Raw genomic sequence first — 25,366 nt, 5'->3', positions numbered from 1 at the left:
CTCAAGTGGTAGAGCGCTCGCCTTGAGCTGAAGAACTGAAGGACAGCGCCCAGGCCCAGAGTTCAAGCCCCACGACCGACCAAAAAAAAAAAAAAAAAAAAAGGCATGAATCAAGCAGTTTCATGCCTGCATAGAAAGGACAAAGCCCTGAGTTAAACTGGCAGTAACCTGCTCCCAAATCTCTGTATCTGTATCTATCTGTTTGGTCATAGTATCTCCGGGCCTGTTCTCCTGGTTGAGTCTCCTGTAATTGCTGCTCATTCTGCAATTTCCTCTTACCTTTGGATAGCAGTTGCTTCAGTAACATTCTCATCCCCTGCACATGTGCATTAAGTACTCTGTGCAGCATTCTCCCATACCTTTATTGCCACTAAGCTTGGAGAATTTTTTAGACCTTGAATAAACAGTTGTACAACAAATAACTGGTTGATCATTTCAAAGTGGGAAACAAACGTCTATGAAGTATTCTGAGTTAGAAGGGCTCAGGAGTTGTGAGAATTGTCAGCTAGGATGCAAACATGAGCCACGTTAGATACGAGGTCATGATGTGTCAGTGGTGTTGAGCATTGTATTTGGGAGAGAAAATGTGTTCTACTTTATGACTGCAAGGGAATTAAAGATAATGTCTTAGAGGAACAGGAAGCTGTGCAGGGTGGTACATGCCTGTAATCCTAGCTATTCAGGAGGTAGAGTCTGCAAGATAGGGAGTTCAAGGCCAGTCTGGGCTATATAGTGAGACCCTGTGCTCAAAAAGACAGAAAGAAAGGAAGAGAGGGGGGCTGGGAAGTTGGCTCAGTGGTAGAGCGCTTGCCTTGCATGCCTGAGGCCCTGGGTTCGATTCCTCAGCACCACATAAGCAAAAAGAAAAAAAAAAGCCGGAAGTGGCGCTGTGGCTCAAGTGGTAGAGCACTAGCCTTGAGCTGAAGAGCTGAGGGACAGCGCCCAGGCCCAGAGTTCAGGCCCCATGACCAGACCCAAAAAAAAAAAAAAGAAAGGAAGAGAGGGCTGGAGGAAGACAGGGGGGACAGGGAGGAAATATGAAAGCAAGAAAGAAGGAGAGAGAGAAAGAAAAGGGAGGGAAGGAAGAAAGGAAGGAAAGAAGGAAGGTAAGAAAGAAGGAAAGAAAGGAAGAAAAGATGAGAAAAAGACTGGCCAACAGAATTAAGAAGAGGCTTCTACCCCTTTGCAGCAAAGTCTTAGGTGTGGAATTTGATTGACATGCTGAATACCAGTGAGAAGAAGACAGTCCTTAGCAGGCAATTCTGCTTTCCCACCAAGTTCAGACTGCTCAGTTATGACTAAAAGCAAATCCTGTCTGGGGTCAGTTTTGACTGCTTGGGTGATTATTACACCTTGAGAAAACAATGTTCAGTCGTTGACTGATTGCCAGAGTTATCCTGTATCAACACATACGTTTCCAGAAAGTTCCTGGTCATCATAATAGCTAATATTGTCTTTTGCTGGCTTTTCTTGGAAGATTGTTTATGTTGGCATTCTAAAGCTTTATAATCTTGAAAAGATTCCAACTGAATGAAAAATAAAACAGCTCTTTTGGTGTTTGCAGTCTATGGTATTTTTCAGGCAATATTTATGTTTTTTTTCTAAGTTTGTATGCTCAGCTTTAAGCTTCTGGGAACTTTGGTTCTGTTTTGCAGAGTTTGAAGATAAGCTTACATTATTCTGGGTCAGTTACATTTTGAAAACTAGGGCAAGATAAATCCAGGGTCATTTAGAGACCTGTTAAAGTGGGTTAACAAAGATCTCATTCATTCTTTATAGAAATAAAAATCCTTTTTAATTAGCCCCAAGAGAGATATAAGGTTTGTTCTGTGCTTTTTTGTGCATGTGTGTGTAGTTGGGCTGATTGTAATTATTCAGTCCTTGAGGTAGCGTTTTAGGAAAAAAATAAAACTCAGAATATTACCTTGAAAGAGAGATTAAGAAGAAAAGATAATGTATTGATTTTTAAGCATTTGATGGGTTTCTGTGTGTGATTTAATATTCTGACATTTAGAAGTCTCGTAGATGTCTTAGAACTTTCCTCATATGACTTCAGCGCAGGTAGTTACAGTTGGTCTGAATGACTCTGTGCTTCTAAACCATTCAGGGAAATATTGGTGAAAAGTTAGTTCTTTTTTTTTCTGCCAGAACTAGGCTTAACCTTACCTGGGCACTGTCTTTAACTTTTTCATTCAAGGCTAGTGCTTGGACTTACACTTCTACTTTCAGCTTTTTGCTGGCTAAAGAAAGACAAGAGCCTCATGGACTTTTCTGCCTGAGCTGGCTTCTAACTGCGATCCTCAAATCTCAGTCTGCTGAGTAGCTAAGATTCCAGGCATGAGCCAGGAGTGCCCGGTACATATGTTCTTGATACACATGAGCACCAAGCTTTACTTCAACTAGGTATTTTCACAGTCATTTGGAAGTGATCAACACAAATACACAGGTAATTTATCAGAGAAATGTGATATTTGGATGCTCTAAGTGTGCATTTCTAGGGAGCAGAGACTTCAGATTTGGGTGAGTAATCTCTTCTGGCTAGTGAGGGTCTGGGGAAATTACAGGAGAGTACCCATATACTCTTACTGCTCACCTGCGCCTTGGAGCAGGTCACATCTGGGTTTTTTCTGCTTCTGCTGTGCAGGCTTGGGTGTCACGTTACAATTCAGAGGGTAGCTGGCAAAGAGGAGGAACACAAACAACCCTTCTCAAGTTCAGCAAGCACTCGAGTTCTTTCCAAACATGGGAATTGTAGCCTTTTCTTCAGTGAAGTAGGATTTTTAAGATTGGGCATTAGTTTTTGCTGTTCACTTCTCTGTGGTTTATTGGTAGAACTTCCAGGAGTTTTGAGACATTTTGTTTTGAAAGTAGGGATGAATTCATGTTTACCTGGCAGTGAGCAACTCCAGTGAGATGCAGAAGCCTCTGGTGCTCATATTTAAGTGAGAGCGCATAGATACAACCAAGAAGAATATCAGTAGTGGTGTAAACAGTTATAAATAAAACCAGCCACCCAGAAAGCAGAGGGAGGAGGATCATGCCCCATGGCAGGCAAGGGTAAATGCTGGAGACCCTATCTAAAAATAAACTAAAATGAGCTGGGAGGGTGGCTCCAAGTGGTAGTGGGCTTTCTTAGCAAGTGGGGAGCTCTGGGTAAAAGATTGAAATGGATTTATGTGCCAATGCCTGGATGACTTCTGATCAGAGGCGGCCTCTCTGAGAGGGCCAGTTTAGGGCCCGTTGGATAACACCGAGAGCGGTTGTACAAAGGGAAGGGTAGAAGCATTGTATGCTGAGGCGTGCTGAGGTCAGGGAAAGCCTCCAGGGAGACACAAGATTGACTGATCAATGTAGCAAAGGAAGCCTAATGTGGCTAGACTATGGTGGACAAGGGGTTGTCTCACTTGATGTTACAGAGCCAGCCAAGGCAGAGTTCACATGGAAATTATTGATATGTTGTTTAATTATTGATTAAAACACTTTGATTGCCAGTATTGAGGCTTGAACTCAAGGCTGCAAGCTCTCAATTAGCTTTTTTTTTTTTTTTTCACTCTACTACTTCAGCAATAATTCCACTTCTGCTGTTTGGTGGTTAATTGGAGATAAGACTCTCACAGAGGGGGAGGGAAGGGATAGAGGGAGAACAAAGTAGGGGGTAACAAGGCTCAACAGAATTGTACTCACTACCTTACTCATGTAACTATAACCCCTCTGTACAGCATCATTACAGTAAAAATAAAATTAAAAAAAAAAAGAATCTCATGGACTTTTCTTCTCAGGCTGGCATCCAACCAAGATCCTCAGATCTCAGCCTCCTGAGTAACTAGGATCCAGGTATGAGCCATCTATGCCTGGCTGGATTTTTTTTTAAGGCAATAAATACTTCATATACTTTTGAGAGTGTTGGTTAATTTATTCCTAGAACCTCATTTCTTATTTATTCAACAATGATCATTATTCAACAAGTTTGGAACACCTGTGGCATGTGGGCGTGTGCTGACCACCCACGGCAGGTATCCATGCACCTGCTTATCGAAGCATCTTCAGATTATAGGCACTCCTGCAGGGACGCAGACTAAACCAGTGTAACATGATATGTGCTGCCAGGGAGGGGAGTCTTGGTGCCATGGGTGTGTGGAGTGGGGGCACCTAACCCAGATTTGGCACTCAGGGCAGGATTCCCAAAGGAAGTGATTCCTAAGGTTTGGACCTAAATAATGTTAGCAGAAATGTGTTTTCGGCATAGGAAGGCTGGGTGGTCACATTGGACATTGCATCTTTATTTTATTATATTATTATTATATTATTTTTGGATCTGGTCGTGGGGCCTGAACTCTGGGCCTGGGCGCTGTCCCTCAGCTCTTCAGCTCAAGGCTAGCGCTCTACCACTTGAGCCACAACGCCATTCCAGCTTTTTTCTTTTTGCTTATGTGGTTCTGAGGAATCGAACCCAGGGCCTCAGGCATGCAAGGCAAGCGCTCTACCACTGAGCCACCTTCCCAGCTCAGACATTGCATCTTTAAAGAAATGGAATGGACACAGTGCAACTGAGGTATGGATAGAGTATGAGGAGGACGGGCCAGATGCTGCTCCAATGGGGTCTACGGGCCTCTGAGCAGGTGGAAGTTGGGAAGTTTTTCTAAGCATTTGATTGACTTAAATGGCTTTAGAAATCTCCTGGGCAGCAGTGGTGTGTGTGTGTGTGTGTGTGTGTGTGTGTGTGTGTGTGTGTGTGTGTGTGTGTGTGTGTGTGTGTGTGTGTGTGTGTGTGTGTGTGTGTGTGTGTGTGTGTGTGTGTGTGTGTGTCTGTGTGTGTGTGTGTGTCTGTGTGTGTGTGTGTCTGTGTGTGTGTGTCTGTGTGTGTGTGTCTGTGTGTGTGTGTCTGTGTGTGTGTCTGTGTGTCTGTGTCTGTGTGTCTGTGTGTGTGTCTGTGTGTGTCTGTGTTGGTGTGTGTCTGTGTGTCTCTGTGTGTCTGTGTGTCTTTGTGTCTGTCTCTGTCTGTGTGTGTGACTGTCTCTCTGTGTCTGTGTGTCTTTGTGTCTGTGTATCTGTCTGTGTTAGCGTGCCTGGTATTTATAGAAATGAGTTTGGAGTCTGAGAGAAAAGATCTGGGCAGTGTAACTAACTGAAAATGATGTCTCCCTGATCTAGAGGTGACAGTGAATGGAGAGAAATGGGCAGCAGGGCCTCTTGCCAGAAATGGTTCAGACCTATTCTTGAGCAAATGAGTAGATGATAGAACCATTCACCGAAGAAAAATGCAGGAGAACAACAACTTTAGTGGAGGAGGAGTTGGTTAGAAATGATGAGTCAGTTCTGGAAATGTTGAGGTTGAGGTATCTTTGCAATAGCCAAGTGGAGATGCTTAGATAACATTCCCATACACAGACCTGAGGCTCTCGAGACACACCTGGCTGAAGCGGAAGGGTTGACAGGCATTAGAGTATGCGGAAAGAAAGAAAGAAGGAAGGAAAGAGAAAAAGAAAGAAAGGAAAGGAAGAAAGCAAGAGAGAAAGAAAGAGAAAGAGGGAGAAGGAAGGAAGGAAGGAAGGAAGAAACTTATTCCATTGTAGTAGACAAAAGTATTACACGAAAGAGAAATTCTAGGGAGAATATTATAGAATGGGGAAAAGCAAAATGAGCTCATAGCAGAGCCTGAGCAGGGACATCCCAAAGAAGATGAAGAAGACTGTGTGATGTGGTTTCATGGCATCCAGAAGAGCATACTACAAGAAGGGGAGAAGGTAAGAAACAGGTGCAAGGGATTTTTGTTTTTGTTTTTTCTTCTTCAGTACTGAGGTTTGAACTCAGGGCCTCTTTGAGCCACACCCCCCAACACCTTTTGTTTTCATTCGTTTTCAGGGAGGGTCTCATGTTTTCTTGTCCATCTGTGATCCTCTGGATCCTCACCTCCTCTGTAGGTGTGTGCCATTGCTCTGGCTCCCATTTTTTTGTTTTATTTTGTCTGGGTGGGATTTGAACTCTGGGCCTGGGCGCTGTCCCTGCCCTCTTCAGCTCAAGGCAAGCACTCTACTATTTGAGCCACAGCACCACTTCTGGTTTTCTGGTAGTTAATTGGAGATAAGAGTCTCATGGACTTTCCTGCCCGATCTGGCTTTGAACCTTGATACTCAGATCTCAGCCTCCTGAGTAGCTAGGATTACAGATGTGAGCCACTGGCTCCTGGCTCTAGCTCCCAGGTTTTAAGATATCCAGTAAGTGCTGAGAAGCATCCATTGGGGCCATCAATGAGAATGCTAAAAGGTAGCTCGCTTGAAAATTAAGTGGAACATTTGGGGCAACATAGCTTATGGAAACTTAAGCAGTGGGTAATGGGTAACACAGCTAGACACCTGTGCTCACACCTGTAATCCTAGCTACTCAGGAGGCTGAGCTCTGAGGATCCAGGTGTGAAGGTTGTCTTCACTTTCTTTCTGTGCTGGTTCTGGGGCTTAAACTCATGCCTGAGTGCTATTCCCTTAGCTTTTCACTCAAGGATTGCACTCTACCACTTGAGCCACAGATCCACTTCCAGCCTTTTGGTGGTAAAGTGGAGATGGGAGTCTCAAGGACTTTCCTGACTGGACTGGCTTCACACCTGAAACAGATGCATCTGCATTTGGATATTGCCTGAGATGTAAGATTGTGATCTCCTTTTCTAAGACACAGTGGGTTGAATGAGTAAATGAAAGTTCTTCATCTTCTGGAGCAGCAGTTCCCTCATCTATAAACCAATTCCTTTTCTTGGTAGATTTTTATGAAATGCCCTGCTAGATTCTTTTTCTTTTTTTTCTTTTGTGTCAGTACTAGGGCTTGAACTCCAGGTGTGGGCATTCTCCTTTAGTTTTTTCACTGAAGGCTAGCACTCTATCACGTGACACACTTCTTCAGGTGTTTTGAAGGGTAGTTAGAGATAAGAGTCTCATGGACTTTCCTGCCCAGACTGGCTTCAAACCTTGATCTTCAGATCTCAGCCTCCCAGGTAGCCAGGATTTCAGGTGTGAGCCACGGATGCCCTGTTGCATCCTAGCTTTTTACATTCAGTTCTCACTTATTCCTGTGCATGACTTACTTCAGCCTTCAAGCCCCTCTGAGTGTCTTGGGACACTGTGAGATGCATATTAGATATAGTACATGAACAATTTGGGGTTTATTTTTGCCTCTTTTTTTGGGGGGGGGGGTCCGGTCGTGGGCCTGAACTCTGGGCCTGGGCGCTGTCCCTCAGCTCTTTAGCTCAAGGCTAGCGCCCTACCACTTGAGCCACAGCGCCACTTCTGGCTTTTTTCTTTTTGCTTATGTGGTGCTGAGGAATCAAACCCAGGGCCTCAGGCATGCAAGGCAAGCACTCTACCACTGAGCCACCTTCCCAGTCCCTTTTTGCCTCTTTTTTGTTTTTGGTGGTACTGGGGATTGAATAGGGTTTTGTGCTTACTAGGTAGGTGATATTCTTCCAATTGAGCCATGTATACCTCAGTACTTCGCTATTTTTCCCCCAGGTTCTTCCTGTCCCTTTTCTTGTCTTCAAACAAAGTGTGTGTGTGTGTGTGTGTGTGTGTGTGTGTGTGTGTGTGTGTGTGTGTGTGTGTGTGTGTGTGTGTGTTGGCTTCCTCAAAGTGAGGTGTGTGTGTGTGTGTGTGTGTGTGTGTGTGTGTGTGTGTGTGTGTTGGCTTCCTCAAAGTGAGGTGTGTGAACTTCTGAATCGAAATATCTACACTAGCCTTGAGTGATTTGCTGGCTCACTCCTGTAATCCTAGCTACTCAGGATGCTGAGATATGAGGATCATAGTTCAAAGCCAGCCTCAGTAGGAAAGTCCTTTAGACTCTTATCTCCAATAAACCATTCAGAAAACCGGAAGTGGCGCTGTGGCTCAAGTGATAGAGCACTCATCTTGAGCTGAGGAGCTGAGGGACAGGGAACAGTGCCCAGACCCAGAGTTCAGGTCCCGTGACCCACCAAAAAAAAGTGCTTGACTGTGCCATAGAAGGTGTTTAGACCTATAGGCCTTATTGCCTTGATTTTCAAGAAGTGCATTCACTGAGCTAGGCACTGGTGGCTCATGCCTGTAATTCTAAGTACTCAAGAGACTGAGATTTCAGGATCTGAGGATCACAGTTCAAAGCCAGCAGGAAAGTCTGTGAAACTTTTATCTCCAGTTAACCACTGAAAAGCCAGAAGTGAAGTTGTGGCTCAAGTGGTAGAGCACTAGGCTGGGCAGCACCTAGGCCCTGAGCTCAAGCCCCAATACCACCCTTCCCCCCCAAAAAAAAAATAAAAGGAGGGTATCCGTGTGTTCTGTGATAGAGGAGAGGTAGTGCACGCAAGTAACACTTGTACTAAAAGAAATAGCGCACATTCTTGATTTATTCCACAGGTGTTTTATTGGACAACTAATGTGAATCAGAATTGGTGGGGAAAGTGAAGAGACAGAATACCCAGATTCTAAGAATTTTCTCTGTATTTGTGGGCTTATATTCCTGTGCTAGAGATAACACAAGATCTGCATACTCAGAGGGCCAGGAGCTATACTCCTGTGAGGCTGGTTACAAAGTTTAATATAAATACCTCCAGTGTTTACCCAAGGGTGTGGTTCACTCTTGTGGGAACATGAATTTGCTGGATTCCACATGCTGAGATTCAAAGTAGAAATCACTAGATTTTCCTAACCAAATGCTTAAATCTCTGCACCAACTGGGGACATATATCAACAACTCCATTGAACGATTCATTCAATACATCTTCATTTTTCTTTCTTGGTACTGGTCTTGGAGTTTGAACTCAGGGCCTGGGCACTGATTCTGAGCTTTGTTGCTGGAGGCTAGCATTCTACCACTAGGGTCACGTCATGGGCTTTTACTTCTAGTTTTTTGCTGGTTAACTGGAGATAAAGAGGCGTCCCATGGACTTTCCTGCAAGGGCTGGCCTCGAACTGCAATGCTCAGATTTCAGTCTTCTGAGTAGCTAGGATTATAGGAGTAAACCACTGGTGCCTGGCTTCAATAAATGTTTTCCAAATTCATACAATATGAAAAGCTCTGGAGGCAGAACTCCAGACAAAACAAGGAACACAGTTAGATCTAGCTGGTTCTTGCTGGAAGCCTGGAGCTGATAACCAGGCTGGTACTTATCAGATAGTCTTAGATATTAGGTAACAGTGGGAGGAGCACAACTTTCTTTAGATATAATCTGAGATAAAATTCACAGTCTGAAGAAGTACCTGCTTAGCATGTGTGAAAGTCCTACGTTCAGTCCTGAGCACTGCAAATAAAAGAAAATAGAAAAATTTATGTATTATACAATTTACCTGCTCAAATTGTTTAGTTTTACTTATATTTGTAGAGTTGTACAATTCTCAGCACATTTGATTTTAGACATTTTTTGTTGTTGTTGGTCATGGGGCTTGAACTCAGGGCCTGGGTACTGTCCCTCAGCTCTTTAGCTCAAGGCTAGCGCTCTACCACTTGAGCTACAACACCACTTCTGGCTTTTTCTGTTTATGCGGTGCTGAGGAATCGAACCCAGGGCCTCATGCATGGAAGGCAAGCACTCTACCACTGAGCCACGTTCCCAGACCCTAGACAACTTTTTATCGTCTCAAAAAAAAAAAAAAAACAGATCCAAAAAAACAAAAACAAAAACAGATCCTATACCCTTTAGTTGTTAGTGCCTTAGCTATGTCCCACAGTTTCATCTCTGCTTTCCTCCTCTGGCCCTAGCATACCACTAATACACTGTCTCTGCAGACTTCCTTATTCCATTATGAATTGGAATCATATCATCGGAAGTATCTTGTGACTTTCTCTCTTGGCACCAGGTTTTCAAGTCTTGTCTGTCCATATTATAACTAACATTCTGTTGAATAAACTAAGTATTTCTACATCAGGAACTGACAGTTCGTGTGCGTGCGTGTGTGTGTGTGTGCATGCGTGTGTGTGTGCGTGCATGTGTGTGTGCGTGTGTGCTGGGGCTTGAACTCAGGGCCTTATGCTCTTGATTGGCTTTTTCACTCAAAGTTGAATGGCTCTACCACTTGAGCCTCATGTTTACTTTCACTTTTTGCTGGTTAATTGGATGCAAGAGTCTCATAGCCTTTTCTGCCCAGGCTAGCTTCAAACCAGGATCTTTAGCTCTTAGCATCCTGACCACCTAGGATTACAGGTATGAGCCAACAAAACTTTCTGTAAAAGGGTAAGGTAGTAAGTATTTGAGTTTTTGAGTGCTCTCTGGTATCTCTTTGTAGCATGAAAGCAGCCATAGGCAACAAGTAAACAAACAAGCATGTCTGTGTTCCAATAAAACTTTACAAAAACAGTTAGTGGGTCAGTGCTTAATCCTCTCCAATTCTGTGAAGGAGGCATTATTTCTCCACTTAATAGCTGAGAAAACTGAGGCACACAGCTTGGAGGTAGGTGGCAGGTATGGGGTCAGTCAGGGGCACCTTGGTTCTCAAGTGGTGTTTTAACATTATCATTAATTACAAATTGAGGTCAGTTCTAAGTAGTAGGTGGAAAGGGAGATTTCCCTCCTGACTCTGAAAGCAAATGAACACCTGGCTTATTTGCCTGTAGTTTCCTTTAGGATGTCACCATTGAACTGAGATCTGAGCATAGCTGCAAGTTAAGGGAGTGAGGGCAGGGCAGGTACAAGGCTTGGAGAGTCCCCAGAAGCCAGTGGAATGGCTGGAGCCTAGTGTGTGGGGTGCAGAAAGGCTGGGGAGATGCCCCAGGTGGGGTGAAGCAGGCTGCCAAGCGCCCCCGTTAAGGATTTTCTGTTGCTGTGCACTGCTGAGTACAGTCTCCCAAGGGTGCCAATTTTCCTGGCTGATGCAGTGAATACATTGGCAGAACCCCAGCAGACCTGGCTGGCCTTGCAAGTGCTCCAGGGGGGAGCTGCTGCTGGGAGACTAAAAAGCAGGGGAAGGGAGGAATACAATCCCACAGCGGAGCTGGGCAGATTTGGATGGGTGGGATGATGGAGGCTGGGAGGTAGGTGTCAGGTTCCTGAGAGATTGGGGGGAGCAGTAGGACAGAGCTAGCTGGGGGAGGGCTACTTGTGCAGTCCCATCCGAGCCTCGCCAGGGGATCTGTGGGAAGCGGGATGCTGAATTTGAGAAGCGCTTTCACCCAGTGCTTGCCATTGATGTTGTCATTCACTATCCTTGCTCCCTCTTGGGACTATTTTCCTTCTGTGTTTGCTTTGCTTATGATTGGTTGCCAGAGATGGTTGTCATTGTCCCCTGGTCCCTTCTACATTAGCTGATATTGTCCCCTTTTGTCACTGAGTAACAAGTGTCTTCCTGTTCATCCTTCCCATGGCTTAGGCTTTTTTTTTTTGCTTTGATTGCACATGCCAGTGTTTTTATTCTTTTCATTTGCTCCTTCCTTTATTTCTATTTGTTATTTGTCTCCATGAGAAACCAGAGAAGAAGTAGCCTTACATTTTCCATTTTCTTCCTACTGGGAAGTAGCCTAAGATTCTTTGGGATGGTTGTTGGAACACATGGCTAAAATGTGTTGTGCTGTTGTCCAGCCTTGACTTAGTCTTACCATGAATATCCTAGCAGTTTTGTTTTCGGGTCTCACTATACTAGTCTGTGCTGTGACATCATGAGAAATGCATATTTAGCTCCTAACCCCTGTAATTTCCTGTGGGAACACCGGGGGCTCTAATATTTATTTGGTCTTTCTCCAATTCCTCACCCAAAGCCCTTCCAAACCCTTGGGATTTCTTGGACAGTAGGAGCATCTTTTATTCTGATGAGGTGACTTTTTATTTGTTTTGCAGTACTGACTGGTTTCGGCTTGCTAGGCAGGCACTCACCTCTTGAACCTTCAGTCCTTTTTTCCTTGGTTATTTTTGAGATAGGGTCTTGTTTTTCCCCTGTGCCAGCCTGGACCGTGATCCTCCTATTGCATACTTTCCACCATAGCTGGAATCACAGGCACACCACATGCCCAGCCTTTTCTGTTGAGATAGGGTTTTGTGAACTACTTTGGCCCAGGTTGGCCCAGAACTAAGGTCCTCTCAAATGTAGTTTCCAGCTAGCTGAGTTGTCAGGCTTACCCCACTGTGCAAAACTTTTGGTTGAGATGGGGATCTCATAATTGTTTTTTCCCAGGCTAGTCTAGAACTGCAGCCCAGCCCCTCACTCTCAGCTGACTAAGTAGCTAGGATTACAGGTGTAAGCCAGTGGTGTCTAGCTAACAAAGGGAAGTGACTTTTCTTTCTTTCTTTTTGTGCCAGTCCTGAGGTTCAAACTCAGGGTGTGGGTGCTGTCCCTGAGCTTTTTGCACAAGGTTAGTGTTCTACCACTTGAGTCACAGCTCCACTTCCAGCTCTCTTTGGTACTTAATTGGAGATAAGAGTCTCATAAACTCTTCTCCCAGGCTGGCTTCAATTCACAATCCTAAAATGAGTTCCCTGAGTTGTTACAGGCATGAGCCACCGGATTCACAGGTAGCTTTAGGATGTGGCTGGTTACCAGAAAGACCAAACGATGATTAGAATTTAGAACTTTCAGTGCCTCTCATCCTTCCCTCTTCTTTGGTAGTAATAAAGGCATGGAGATTTAGTTAAGAATTATTAAGCTGATGGAATTACTCCTCACAAAAATCCCTAATGTAGCTGGGCACTCATGGCTCATTCCTGTAATCCTAGCTATTCAGGAGGCTGAGATCTGAGGATCGTGGTTTGAAGGCAGTAACGTCCCTGTGAGATTCATAACTCCAATAAACTTGAGCACAAAGAGGCTCAGGGACAGCACCCAGGTCCTGAGTTCAAGACTCAGGACTGGCAAATAAAAGAAAAAAATCTCTGATGTGTGGGAATGTGGGGTTTGGTGAGTACATTCCTGTGCTGGGAGGGTGGTGTAGCCAACTTCACAGGCACAGGAGCTCCTCTGCTTGGGGCCCTGTGTGTGTGTGTGTGTGTGTGTGTGTGTGTGTGTGTGTGTATGTGTGTGTGTGTGTGTGTGTGTGTGTTTGTGTGTTTGTGTGTGTGTGTGTGTGTGTGTGTGTCTTTTTCCTTGTACCCTTGGCTCAGGTGAATGTGTGAATTTTGTGAGTCATCATAGTAAGAAGTTATTGTGAATTCTTGGTTTGTAGTGAAGAGCATGGGAACTTGTGATCTGCACATCGCTGCTTGTGATTGGCTGGCATGGGACACTCACTGTCTTGTGATGTTGAGCCCTTCACCTGTGCGTCTGCACTAACTACAGGTAGTTAGTCAGAATTGAACTGTGGACACGAGTGTCTATAAAGGTGGAGGTGTGTCACATGAGAGCAATGTCTACCAAGCCCTGAAGGAGAGTGTTTTTTTTCATAATGTCCTTGTGGGTTTTTTTCCTCTTTTTTTTTTTTTGGGTCCGGTCATGGGGCTTGAACTCTGGGCCTGGGCGTTGTCCCTCAACTCTTCAGCTCAAGGCTAGTGCTCTACCACTTGAGCTACAGCGCCTCTTCCGGCTTTTTCCCCCCCCCTGCTTATGTGGTGCTGAGGAATCGAACCCAGGGCCTCATGCATGCAAGGCAAGCACTCTACCACTGAGTCACCTTCCCAGCCCTCTTTTTCTTTTTTTGATGCCAGTAATGGGGCTTGACCCCAGGGTCTTACATTCTCGCTTGGTTCTTTTTGCTCAGGACTGGCACTCAACTATTTGAGCCATACCTCAACTTTCAGCCTTTTGTTAGTTAGTTGGCAATTAGACTCTCTAGGATTTGCATGACCAGGTTGGCTTTGAACCTTGGTCTTAAGATCTTAGCCTCCTGAGTAGTTAGGATTATAGTCATGAGCCACCAGAACTCAGCTGCTTTTGGTCTTTTATTAGTAGAAGAAATTGCCCAGGGGTTATTAAAACAAGGACTAGGCTAAGACATAGGCCTTCTATAATGGTTGCCAGTAAATTCTTTTCCTTGTCTAATGACAAGTCAGTTTAATCCTTGATACTTTTAATACTTGTGGTGTCTTTCAATCAGCAAATATTTATTATGTCTTCTCCATAGAACTGAGTTAGGGGAAGCAAAATTGCAGAAAGATTTAACTTGAACCTTTTTTTCTTTTTCTTTTTCTTTTTTTTGTCGGTCATGGGACTTGAACCCTGGGCCTGGGCATTGTCCTTCAACTCTTCAGCTCAAGGCTAGTGCTCCACTACTTGAGCCATAGCGCTACTTCCGGCTTTCTGGATTTTCCTGCCCAGACTGGCTTTGAACCATGATCATCAGATCTCAGCCTCCTTAGTAGCTAGGAATATAGGTGTGAGCCATCGGCACATGGCTTAACTTGAAGCTTTTTATGTTAGTGGGAGAGAAGCCACAAGAATATAACTATAGTCTGTTCATGAGTGACAAGTAGTTATTAGCAGAGATGGGAAACAGTGCTAGGCTGTATATTTTAATATAAAGCCAAATAATAGATCCATAATAAATATATGATTTTGCATCTTTTTCTTTTTCACTGAAGTTTATCCACATCAGCACAGATGTATCTACTTGATAATTTTTATTGACCATATATTAATTTAATGTACATTAATTCAATGTACATAAGCATACATCCATTTATTCATTCAATAACTATTGGCTGGGTGCTTTCTGCTCACAAGGTACTATTCTGAGATCTAGGTACTTGGTGAATAACTAAAGCAAACCCTTGCCTTCTGGACTTTGCCTTCTTTCCATGTCAGTCTAGAAGCATATAGAGCAGTGGTTAATGTTATGACTATAGAAAAAAAAATGGGTGATATTTGAAAGCTAGTTTAAACATTATTTTTTTTTGAGGTCTCAATGTAGTCCAGGCTGGCTTTGAAATCACCATCCTTCAGCCTAAGCCCGCTGAGGGATGGGATTATAAGTGTGTACCACTGTACTTGGCCAAACTTAATTTACAGTTTATAATATTTTATATTCTTGTGGATGCTTTGAAGGAAAATTTAGTAATAAGAATGAAAGATGAATATCCCTTATCCAAAGTGGTTAGAGCCAGAAATACTTCTGATTTTTTTGGAATATTTTCACATCCATATATTTGCCAATGGGATGAAAATCTAAGTATGAAGTGATTTGTGTTTCAAATAAGTCTATACACATTAGCCTATACACATTAAGTAATGTAATAACAATATTTTAAATAGTTTGTGCATAAAACGTTTCTTGGTATAGAATTTTCCGCTTGCAGAGTCATGTTGGTGTTTAAAAAGTTTCAGATTTTAAAGGATGTTGGATTTTGAAAACTTCAGTTAGGAATTTGTAACCTGTAGTAAGAAAGGACTGTAGTATGCATGAGGCTATGGATTTTGTTCCTGGCACTGTATTCTATCTCCACCCCCCCCCCCCAAGCCAGATGTACCTAATGGTTACCCTAAACAAACAAACAAATTGACATTCAACTCAAAAGGAGAAGAGCTGGTATGGTGGTACACACCTGTAATTCCTAGCATTCCGGATGCAGAAAGCTGGAGGGTCACTTGAGCTTAGGAGTTTGAGACCTGCTTAGGCCACAGAATGAGACCATTTCAAAGATATAAAAAGATTACAAAAAACAAAACAAAACAAAATAAAACCCTGAGAGAACCCAGGAAAGATTCAATGAAGTATGGTCGTAGGCTGAAGCCAGATTACCTCTGTTTTACTTTAGGCCAAGGGGTTGTTTGAACAGGGTAGGTCTTATGTTCACAGATGTCCATGGAATGAAGTCCAGGGGTGCTGAGTTTGTGTGTGGAAAGGGAGGTGGGCTGGCCGGCCATTCCACGGTGGTGTAGAAAGAGGGATTCTGCCTAGACAAGTGCTCATAAGTAGAGAAGTTGGGAGGTGCCACGTCAGGAGAGGGTAGATTGGAGCCACATTATTAGTGACCAGCAATGCTAGGCTAAGAATTTTTTTTGCCGGTCATGGACCTGAACTCTGGGCCTAGGCGCTGTCCCTCAGCTTTTCAGCTCAAGGCGAGCGCTCTACTGCTTGAGCCACAGCGCCACTTCTGGCTTTTTCTGTTTATGTGGTGCTGAGGAATCGAACCCAGGGCCTCATGCATGCAAGGCAAGCACTCTACCACTGAGCCACCTTCCCAGCCCAATTTTTTTTTTTTTAAACAGGTTCAATCCACAGTATTGTTCTTGTATAAAAATCCTAGGTTGGGGGCTGGGAAGGTAGCTCAGTGGTAGAGCACTTGCCTTGCATGCATGAGGCTCTGGGAGTGGCGCTGTGGCTCAAGTGGTAGAGTGCTAACCTTGATCTGAAATGCTAAGGGATAGCATTCAGGCCCAGAGATCAAGCCCCATGACTGATTAAAAAAAAAAAAAAGCAGAAAGGCATGAGGCCCTGGGTTCAATTCCTCAGCACCACATAAGCAAAAAGAAAAAAGCCAGAAGTGGTGCTGTGGCTCAAGTGGTAGAGTGCTAGCCTTAAGCTGAAGAGCTGAGGGACAGTGCCCAGGCCCAAAGATCAGGTCCCACGACTAGACCCCCCCCCCAAAAAAAAAAAAACAACAAAATCCTAGGTTGTAGCCATAACCAGAGCCTGGGTCCTCTGTATGGAGATTCTGGTGTGGGTTTTCACAAGATGGCCAGTAAATTCCTGATAGGGAGATTTGGTGAACCCAGTCTCTTTCCAAAGATTGGGGCATCAGGTAGATATAGGTCTTGGAGATGGCATCAAAGGTGAATCTTTGGCAAAATTGCCCAGTCCCTGGCTGAGATATAGTAGTCATCCAAACTAATCATCATCAACAGCTTCTTGGAGACAGGAGCTGAGAACATCTCAGTGTCTCTGGGGGCAGAAATGAGGTACACCAGCACTGAACCACAGTGGCCTGGCACCTTGTATGGGACAGTTTGGGGCTTGCCAGTCTTGTTCCCTCAGTGGCCTCCCCTCACAGAGATTACGGAGAGCTTGGCCAAGATGGTGGCCTTTTGGTTGGCAGGTGTCTACCTTGAACCTGGTGCACCGGCCTGCACAGCTCTGCTTCTGCACACGCATAATCTTTAAGCATTCACCCTTGAGGGACACCCCCAGGAAGAAGTCAGTAATCTCAGGCTCCTTGAGGGGCAGAGAGGAAAGACAGGAAGGGAGAAATCCTCTGAAGATGTGATCTTCATGTCCCTAGTCGGATGGCCCACTTGGTGATGGGGATCCATTCCTTGTCATTGGGTTTGCCTCCACCAGTTCCATGGTGGCTGTAGCCTTTGGAGTCTCCTCTGAAGCCACCATGGCTTCCCATGTCTGGATCAGCACTGGCTTCATCCGCTATTTGGTATTTTCCTGGGGAAGATAGAAAGGCTAAGTTGTTGTTGTTATTATTATTATTGTTGTTGTTGTTGTCAGTTGTAGGCTTGAATGCAGGGCCTGGGCGCTGTGCCTGAGCTTTTTCACTCAAGGCTAGTGCTCTACCACTTTGAGTCACAGCGCCACCTCTAGTTTTCTAGTGGTCAATTGGAGATAAGAGTCTCATGGATTTTCCTGCCTGGGTTGGCTTTGAACTGTGATCTTCCGATCTCGTCTTCCTGAGTGGCTAAGATTATGGGTGTGAGCCACTGATGCCCAGCTAGGCTAAGAATTTATCATTTATTTAGAAAGGAATTAGGGAATGGTATAGAGATTTTTTTTTTGTCGGTCGTGGGGCTTGAACTCTGGGCCTGGACGCTGTCCCTCAGCTCTTCAGCTCAAGGCGAGCGCTCTACCACTTGAGCTACAGCGCCACTTCCGGTTTTCTGGTGGTTTATTGGAGATAGGAGTCTCACAGTCTCTCCTGCCCGGGCTGGCTTTGAACCGCGATCCTCAGATCTCAGCCTCCTGAGTAGCTAGGATTACAGGCGTGAGCCACCGGCGCCCGGCTTGGTGTAGAGATTTTAATGAGGAGACTCAAAGATCAAAGGTAATGGCTGTGGGATGTATTCAGGCCACCTGTTAACCAGCCAGTACTAGAGCTTGTCTTTCTGTCTGCATTAAGTGTAAGTAAACAGGTAGGCTGGTGCCCTTGAACCTTTGGGAGCTGCTTTGGAATCCACTGCTGCTTTGTGAACCTCGGTGGCACTTCAGGTCCTTGCCCAGGCCCAGCAGCGATGTAATTCACCGTGAGCTAATTCATTGTGAATTTAAAATCTGCACCCTTAAGTTTAACCCATTTTATTTTAGTTCATTTCCCTTCTAGCCGAGAATATGAGTTGCCAGCTCACAAAAGGCCGATTGAATAAGAATAAACTCAGGGATTAAGTGTATTTTTATGGTAATGTCACCTACAGAAAATGGTTGCCTCCTTTCTCAAATCCAATCAAATACTTTTCAAGAATGATAATGAAGGATACTAATAAGAACCAGAATGAAATTCACTGTTTGCATTTTTCCTACTTGTATGTGTGTATCATTTTATATCTATCTATCTATCTATCTATCTATCTATCTATCTATCTATCTATCTATCTATCTATCTATCTAATAGATGTGCCTCAAAACTCTCCTTTTTTCTTTTCCTTGCTTTTTTAAAAACAGAATTTCAATGTTATAATAGATTATTCTATTATCTCTCTCTTTTTTTCTTTTTTTTTTGTATGTAACATCTGCTGTTTAAAAGGGTCTTTTCTCTATTCTCTACATGCCATTCTAAGAAGAGTTTTATTAAGTTCCTTTAAAGCACGTGGCTCTCAGCTATTTTTTTTCCTCCATGGGTCAGCCTTCAAAAGAACAAAAGATTACTTATCCCGCCTTAGGGTGAGCTGTTTGGTTCTGGATCCTGTTGAATTAATTCTGCTATTCAAGGATAAGGCAGGATGAAAATGTGAGAAAAGTGTATTAAGGGACAAGTGGGCTGGCACACAGAAACTTCCTTGAGCGTCTTCAGAGGTGTTTAATTGCACATGGGATGTCTTGGTTTGCTACTAAGCAAAGGATCCTTGTTGTCTGAAAGGTTTCCGAGACCCAGGATGAATCAGTATCCTCTAAGTTTGGACAATGTGTTAAAACAAAGCCACAGAGAGTCCTTTCCAACCCCTTCTCTGAGGGTTTCCACTGTGCCCTCTTTTTAATTTTTTTTCCTTGCAGAGGGTGCCTGTGGGAGTCGTGTGCCACTCTTGCCTGCTGTTGGAAAGTCTCATCCAATTAGGACAGGGAGGTATTCAGCTTTCATTTTTCCTGTGTGCCAAGGATGGGACTGTCCCTGAGCTTTTTTGCTCAAGGCTAGTGCTGTACCACTTGAGCCACAGTTCCATTTCAGGATTTTTGGTGGTTAGTGGGAGATAATAGTCTCATGGATTTTCCTGCCTGGGTTAGCTCTGAACCTTGAGCCTCAGATCTTGGCCTCTTGAGTAACTAGAATTATAGGTGTGAACCACCAGTGCCTGATTTGTAATTATTTTAAATGAAGTTTATCCATCTGTCAAGGATTATTTCTCAATGCAACCCCATGTTTTATTACAATCTATTTTCTTTCCTCCTCCTCCTCCTCCTCCTCCTCCTCCTCCTCCTCCTCCTCCTCCTCCTCCTCCTCCTCCTCCTCCTCCTCCTCCTCCTTTTTTTTTGGTTGGTCATGGGGCAAGAACTCTGGGCCTGGGCGCTGTCCCTTAGTTCTTCAGTTCAAGGCACGTACTCTACCACTTGAGCCACAGCACCACTTCTGGCTTTTTCTGTTTATGTGGTGCTGAAGAATCGAACCCAGGGCCTCATGTATGCAAGGCAAGCACTCTACCACTGAGCCACCTTCCTGGCCTCTTAAACCTATTTCAAAACCTTAAACCTTCTTTAAAAAAAGAAAGAGGGCTTGAGAAGGCGCCTCAGTGCTTACCTTGCATGCATGAGGCCCTGGGTTTGATTCCTCAGCACATCATAAGCAGAAAAAGCCAGAAGTGGCGCTGTGGCTCAAGTGAACTGAAGAGCTGAGGGACAGCGCCCAGGCCGAGAGTTCAAGCCCCACGACCACCCCTCCGCCATCCCCCAAAATAGGTCTAAGACAGGAACTCAGCCTCAGTCCTTGATGTTTGCTCATTGGCCAGTGCTCTACCAACTGAGCCATGCCTCCAACTGCAGATGATTGCTTGCTTCTTATTTTTTGTGTGTCCCAAGAATTTAAGCTGGTGACATGTTCTCGGAGTGAAAGAGTTTTGAAGCTTTGACGAGGTGAAAAGGCTCCTGAATTTGTTTTTTCTTTCCTAGCCAAACAGGAAGACACTCAGAAGAAAACCTTCACCTGCTGGATAAATTCACAGTTGGCAAAGGTGAGGGGGAAAAAAAGAGCAGATTGTGTTATCAGGGTATTTGTTACCTTTCTACTCTCTTGGTTTCGGCCCTAAGGAGGCTATTAAAAAGAGGCCCCAGTGAACTAGGAAAAGTTGTGGAAATCTTTTCATAAAAAAACTGTGCTGAGCCTGGCGCTGTGGCTCACATCTGTAATCCTGGCTACTCAGAAGGCACAGATCTGAGGATCACAGTTCAAAGCCAGCCCATACAGGAAAGACCGTGAGATTCTTATCTCCAATTACCTAGCAGAAAACCAGAATTGGCTCTGTGGTTCAAGTGGTAGAATGCTAGCCTCGAGTTGAAGAGCTGAAGGACAGCGCCCAGGTCCAAAGTTCAGGCCCCATGACTGGACCAACCTCCCCCCCCCCAAAAAAAAAAAAAAACCCAAAAAACTGGGAGAGAGCAAGGGAAGGGGTGACATTGTCCAAAAAGAAATGTAGACACTACCTGACATATCACTGTGACCCCTCTGTACATCACCTTTATAATAATAACTTAAACATATAAAAAGAATTGCTGAAGGCTTGGGGATTTAGCTCAATGGAAGAGCACTTGCCTGGTGCAAAGCCCTGAGTTTAGTCTTCAGCTCTGCAAAACAAAACCAAAAACAAAACAGCACTGATAGCCAGCTTATCTTGACACACTTGTATCCTTTCCCAACTCAACAACAGAGTACTTAGGTTAAGGATATGGGACAGTGCTGTGAAAACACTCAAAGTGGTAATATTTCTTTCATCAAATGAAAGGGTAATAATAAGGTGAGTTGTCTCTACTAAGTGTGACATGTTTGAACTGTCTCACACTCTTTAAAGATCATGATTTGAAGTCCTCATGACATTGTTTTTAGGTCAAGCTTAGCAATACAGTACATTTTAGTGTGCCTACTTGTATATATATTTATTGTGCTGGTAGTGAGGGCTTGGACTCAGGCCTAGTGCTCTTGCTTAGCTTTTTCTCTCAAGGTGGTTACTCTATCACTTGGGCCACCCCTATACTTCTGGAGTTTTGAATCTTTCAGATTTGTTTGCCCAGGCTGGCTTCAAACTATGAATTTAACCTCCTAAGTAGCTCAGATTATGGGCGTGAACTACCAGCTTCTCCCTTATTTTATTAATTTTATTGTTTTAATTTAATTTAATTTTACTTCTTTTTGTGTGTCAGTCTTAGGGCTTCACCTCAGGGCCTGAGTTCTGTCCCAGAGCTCCACTTGCAGCTTTTTGGTAGTGTATTTGAGATAATAGTCTTATCTCCAGTGAGACTTGCTTTCTTGCTCAGGCTAGCTTCAAACTGTGATTCAGGATTACAGGTGTGAGCCACCAGCATCTGGCTGTTACTTTGTTTTTCAAAATGGTGTCTCTCTAAGTTATTGAAGCTGGTCTTGAATGCAAGCTCTAGGGATTTACTCATCTTTAGTGGGCCAGTTATTTGGGACTACAGGCTTGTCAGCGAGGTCACATTTCTTTATTCTTTTGATATTGGAGATTGAACCCAGGGCCTCATGCATGCCATACAAGTGCCCTACCATTGAGCTACAATCAGTCACTCATGATTTTTAAATGACTTCACAATGTCCCTGTGTGAAAGACAGTATTATTCCTATGTAAAGATCAAGGCCATGAAGGCACAGAGAAGGTATGTACCTTGTCCAGAGTCATAAAGCTTGTCAGTGATAGTGCTGAGGAACAAATCCAGGCTCTCTGGATCCAGGCTCCTTAATCCTAATTCGGGTGCTATTCTATATCTGAGTGAGGCTGGGTACCTCAAATAACCTAGAGGCATGATGAATGACCCCTTACTACATTGTTTCCTCTTTGCCTATCCCAACACAATGCCAGTAGTGCTAACAAAGGGTAAGTGCATAAGCAGATTACCTCAGAAATGTAATCTGAGCTCTAAATAGGTCACTGTGGGCACCTTCTGAATGAATGTCTCTAATGTCATTTTCTACATGCAAGTTTTAAGCTTAGTGAAAGTACCACACACAAAAAGTATCGTGTTACTGGAATTTACCATGAGAATGAAGTTTGCTGCTTTTCTTATCAAGCTGTGATGTGAAACTTCTTTTTGATGCCAGTACTGAGGCTAGACTCATGGCCTAGGTACTGGTCCGTTAGCTTTTTGGCTCAAGGCTGGTGCTCTATGCCTTAGCCACAGCTCCACTTTTGACTTTCTGGTGGTTAATTGAAGATAGTGTCTCACTGAGTTTTTTCCTGCTTGGGATGGCTTCAAACTGCAATCCTTAGATCTCAGCCTTCTGAGTAACTAGGATTAAAGGCGTGAGCCACCAGCACTTGGCTTGATATGAACCTTTGCCTATTCTGCATCATTGTGTTAATTAAAAATGAAATTACTGCTGAGACACTTTGTTTTGTTTTGTTTTCTAAAGATAGAGTACACTTATGAGGCCCATGAAGGTATAATGTTTATTTTCTTCTTGTTGCATTCTGGAGGTGCTGAGGTATGAACTCAGGGCCTTGGGCTTGATAGGTAAATGTTGTACTGTTGAGTCTCCCCTTCAACCCTGAGTTACCATTTGCCTCTGCCTTTTGCAGCACACTCCTCCCTCGGTTATATCAGACCTATTCACAGACATCAAAGAGGGCCACGTCCTCCTGGACCTGCTTGAAGTACTGTCGGGACAGCAGTTGGTAAGATTTGTCCGTGACACCAGAGAAACTTCGTATTGCTTAAGGAAAATGCATTTCATGTTCCTGAGTAATATATTTGCTTGAAATTTGTAGCCTCGGGATAAAGGAGCTAATACATTCCAGTGTAGAATCAATATAGAGAATGCCCTGACATTCCTCAAAAACCGATCTGTGAGTACACATTTCACCCGTAAAGTCTGTAGGTGTGATTAGTTTTGCGCATGCCTTTTCTCCTTTTAACCTGTGCTTCTCTGTTTGCAGATCAAGTTAATAAATATTCATGTTGCTGACATTGTAGAAGGAAACCCGTCTATTATTCTTGGCTTAATTTGGACAATTATACTGCACTTTCATGTGAGTAGTTTGATGATATGAAAACCACTTCAAATTCTCACAGTCTGAAATAAGTGTAATTTGATAGTGCGATTTGATGCTAGATTCAGTCTGTGACTTTTTTTTCATTATCATGAACTTGGAATCTGGAACAGGTTGAAAATGTGGGGCAGGTGCTTTCCCATGGGTTTTTTTCCCCCTCTCTTTTTGGAAGTTGAATGCAAAGTGATCTTGACACTGTCCACATTAGTACTAGTCTGAACAGAACCTAGCATGGGAAAATCTGCTTATATTGAGATTTAGTGTAGCAGAGGGGAGAAGGAAGCCCCTGGAATAAATGATTGAAATCTAACCCACTAAACTTGCTCATATGTCTCCATTTTTGAGGCCCCACGTCCAAGCTGACAGTGAATAATCCTGCAACCAAGTCAGTCCCAAGACTGACTTCTAGGCTCATTCCATTCCACAGACTTTTGAACATGGACTAACTGCACTAGCTACTGCTAGGGCTCATCAAAATAAGTTATGCTATAGTCCCTCACTTTATAAAACTTAAGATTGACAGTTGTGTTCTCTTGGGCCTGGATTTTTTTTTTTTGTTGGTCATAGGGCTTGAACTCTGGGCTTGGGCACTTATCCCTGCATTCTTCAGCTCAAGGCGAGTGTTCTACCACTTGAGCCACAGTGCCACTTCCAGTTTTTTAGTGGTTTATTGGAGTTAAGAGTCTCACAGACAAGTAGCTAGGATTACAGGTGTGAGCCACCGGCGCCCGGCTTGTATGCTTATTTAATACTAGGACTTCTGCCCAACCTAAGAAATTGCAGTTCTTTTCTTCTTCTGTGCTGATTCTAGGGCTTGAACTCAAGGCCTTGTGCTTTTTTGCCTGTACATCTTGCCTCTACTTCTGGCTTTTTAATGGTTAATTGGAGATAAAAAGTCTCTGACTTTTCTGCTTAGATCCTCAGATCTTAGCCTCCTGAGTAGCTAGGATTACAGGCATGAGCTCCCAGTGCCTGCCCAAATCGAGTTTTCAGATAGCCATAATTACTTGTGAATGAACTTTAAAGATTATGTGGGGAGGGCTGGGAAGGTGGCTCAGTGGTAGAGTGCTTGCCTTGCATGCATGAGGCCCTGGGTTCGATTCTTCAGCACCACATAGGCAGAAAAAGCTGGAAGTGGCGCTGTGGCTCAAGTGGTAGAGCACTGACCTTGAGCTGAAGAGCTGAGGGACAGTGCCCAGGCCCAGAGTTCAGGCCCACAACTGACAAAACAACAACAACAAAAAACCCAAAAGATTACGTGGGGAGACAAATGTTTATTTTAGAAAAAACTAGAATATAACCTCATTTATACAACATTCGGGACTTGCAAACCCAGATTGCCTATGACTTCTGGACACATGCATTTGTAGGTAGAATATAATACCATGCATGAAGCTGAGGAAAGGTACATTTAGGATTGTGCTTCTTCTTTCTGGAAAGGAAGAGGAGTTGAGTTGAAGAGGGAAAGACAGTCAAACAAGGCAAGTTGTTAGGATTCGATCATCTGTGGGCATTTATTATTTTTCCCCATACTTTTCTAAGTTTGTTAAACGTAATTGAAAATTTCAATGCAGATAATAAGAAATAAAAATAATCTACCTCTCATGGGGTAACTACTGTACGCAGTCTTAATGATACATGCAGAAGCAATTAATACATATTCATGTCAGCACAGTTGGTTCTATATCTCTGTATCTCTGACTTCCACCATCTGAAGATGGAAGATCATTTGTAAAACTATTTGCATGTGTACTAAACATACACAGAATTTTTTATTTCTACTCGTTATCCTTTAAATAATACAATATAACAACGATTTACGTACCATTTACAATGTGTTAAGTATTATATGTCATCTAGAGATGACATCAGTGCTCCACTTCTGGGGAGCAGTGGATGTCCCATTTCTGTGGGATGTCATACCTGTTCGGTGAGGACTGACCCCAATCCAGATTAAAGGAGAGCCTGAAGTAGTCCCACATCACAATGCAGTTACTCAAGGATTTGTCCAGAACTCATTTACCCAAAATTCAGATCTCACTGGGAAAGGATATTTTTTTTGGGGGGGGGTCTTGTTTTGGCTGCAGTTTTGGGTCAAGGCTGTTAACAGCATTCTAAACATGTTAACAATC

The 25,366-nt window shown here is 43.7% G+C and overlaps 1 protein-coding gene and 1 pseudogene across 6 annotated transcripts in view; one reads left to right on the top strand and one right to left on the bottom strand.

The window, feature by feature from the left end:
- Nucleotides 1-25,366, top strand: part of Syne2 (spectrin repeat containing nuclear envelope protein 2) — a 310,222-nt gene that overhangs the window by 57,544 nt on the left and 227,312 nt on the right. For all 6 annotated transcript variants that reach the window (XM_070032030.1, XM_070032022.1, XM_070032015.1 and 3 more), the window contains 4 exons: nucleotides 20,128-20,189; nucleotides 22,764-22,859; nucleotides 22,953-23,030; nucleotides 23,121-23,213. In XM_070032030.1, coding sequence (XP_069888131.1) covers nucleotides 20,128-20,189; nucleotides 22,764-22,859; nucleotides 22,953-23,030; nucleotides 23,121-23,213 — 329 coding nt within the window. The remainder of the gene's footprint in view (nucleotides 1-20,127; nucleotides 20,190-22,763; nucleotides 22,860-22,952; nucleotides 23,031-23,120; nucleotides 23,214-25,366) is intronic.
- On the bottom strand, nucleotides 16,480-17,203 carry LOC138810195 (small ribosomal subunit protein uS5 pseudogene; annotated as a pseudogene).

The sequence above is a fragment of the Dipodomys merriami genome, unplaced genomic scaffold, assembly GCF_024711535.1.
Source record: "Dipodomys merriami isolate MVZ:Mamm:240054 unplaced genomic scaffold, mDipMer1.0.p SCAF_1, whole genome shotgun sequence".
Lineage (NCBI taxonomy): Eukaryota > Metazoa > Chordata > Mammalia > Rodentia > Heteromyidae > Dipodomys > Dipodomys merriami.
The sequence above is the reverse complement of the archived record's forward strand: the minus strand, read 5'-3'. Positions and strand labels throughout refer to the sequence as shown.